Raw genomic sequence first — 1,789 nt, forward strand, 5'->3', positions numbered from 1 at the left:
GGGCCCAGCCGCAGTTCCAGTTGCCCCTCAGGGGCTGCTCCAGCCTCACCCTCCTGCTGGCACCCACACAGCAAAGGCAGAGCACAGCCCAGGCTCCTCAGGGCGCTCCCCAATCCCAGGCTGCTCCTCAGCCAAGCGTGGTAGCTCCAGTTTCTCCTAAACCTGGGCATCTTTAAGTGACTTCCTTTGTTCACAGCTGCCTTTTGTTTCAGGCAATGTAAATCCCCCCACCTGAACATCTCACAGTAAGCACCTGCTGACTGTGGGCCTGTGAAACAGAGGAATTACTCACACTGGAAGCAAAATGGGTTAAGTAACTTGCYCCCAGTAACATGAAATTTGTGATACGAGCCAAGTCTTGTCAACACTGTCCAGTTCCCAAAGATCCTTTCTCTCCCTGTGGATGGCACTTTCACATGATTTCCTATCCCTTTTTTAACTCTCATCCTAAGTGCCTGCTCTCGGAGGCAGAACACAGAGCTGTCAGCCAACAGCTGGCACAAGGCTGTTACCTGTTTGATGGTGCCCAGGCTGGCATTGCAGGGTACACAGAGGTTCAGGTATATGCCTGTGGGCAGCAGAAAGTCCACCTGGATGTTCTGGTTTTCCCCCTTGGACCAGAATTCCGTAGGGCAGTAAATGCCTGGGGGCATCCTGCTCACTGCTCAGCTACCACCTGYAAGAAAAGGGAGAACAATCTGTTGACTACATATTGTTTGCTCAGTTCTGTGCTGGGCTCTGTAGAAAATTCATGTGCAAAAGAACCCAAAGAAAGGAAGATCAGCACAGGTTTATAGCTCAGGAAAGCATGAACCTGAGTAAAAACTCCAGTCCAGTGCCTTTGAGCCACAAGTAACTATAGCATCAGCTTCTATKTCAATGCAACCCTCTCTTAATCCCTTCTAGACCGGGATTAACATCYACATCTGCATTTGACAAAGAAATAAGGGAATTATCTCCTCTGGAGAAYAAAGGCACTTGTCCCAATAGTTCATCTGTGACCAAGCAGCCAAGAAAAACAGCGAGTCCCTACCCCTGGCTGTGTAAGGCAATCCTCAGGCCTCATGCTCCAAGCTCCACTTTGTTTTTCCAGAGCTCAGTTCCAGTCTGCAAGAGGGAGAAAGAGTTGTTGCTGGTTCCAAGTATGAATGCATTTTTATACACACAAATAATACTCTGCTGTACATCCCCCCTCTACAAGCACAGAGCAATGAAGTTTCAGGCTGAGACAATCCCAGTAAGTTTGTAATTCCATGCAGCCTCTCCCTTGGCAGGACACTACAATTTATTTTCAGTATGTCTGAAGAAGAGAACAARAATCTGCACACTATCAGGTACAAACTGCTGTTTCAAAATACAGAATGAAACAAAAGGCATTCACCAGAAGCCCGTCAGACATTTCCTTTCTCAAGGACAGGTAATAAAGTCTCCATCCATTTGCCCACAAGCAAAATACTACAGCAGTAAAACCCCAGTTTCCTGCACATAAAACCCCAGTTTCCTGCCCAGATGCCAAGCGGCCGAGCGTGGTGTCCCCACGTGCTGGGAGACTCTGGAACTGGTGGCACTGGCTCCCAGCAAGAGGCAGASAAGTGGCTCTAATTCTCTCCAACCACCTCAGCAGAGAAAGCAGCTCACCTGAGCTCCCTCTCACCAGAGCTTTGCCATCAGCTCAGCAGAGGAACATCCCAGTACAGCCTGGAAGCCCTCCAAACTCAGCCCTGCACACACCCTCAGTGTCACTTGTCCTCAGCCCATGAAAACAGCACAAAATTCTCTCATTCACAAC

General features: G+C 49.0%; 1 protein-coding gene across 1 annotated transcript in view; it reads right to left on the reverse strand.

Annotated features, from left to right (window-relative positions):
• Nucleotides 1–1,167, reverse strand: part of PIK3CD (phosphatidylinositol-4,5-bisphosphate 3-kinase catalytic subunit delta) — an 18,734-nt gene extending 17,567 nt beyond the window's left edge. Inside the window, exons 1-2 of the mRNA XM_057376002.1 lie at nt 1,034–1,167; nt 513–676 (exon numbers count right to left, since the gene is read on the reverse strand). Coding sequence (XP_057231985.1) covers nt 513–653 — 141 coding nt within the window. The 5' untranslated portion in view covers nt 654–676; nt 1,034–1,167. The remainder of the gene's footprint in view (nt 1–512; nt 677–1,033) is intronic.
• Nucleotides 1,168–1,789: the final 622 nt, after the last annotated feature.

This window comes from Malurus melanocephalus, unplaced genomic scaffold (assembly GCF_030028575.1).
Source record: "Malurus melanocephalus ecotype Western Australia unplaced genomic scaffold, MMel_1.1 scaffold_266, whole genome shotgun sequence".
Taxonomy (NCBI): Eukaryota; Metazoa; Chordata; class Aves; order Passeriformes; family Maluridae; genus Malurus; species Malurus melanocephalus.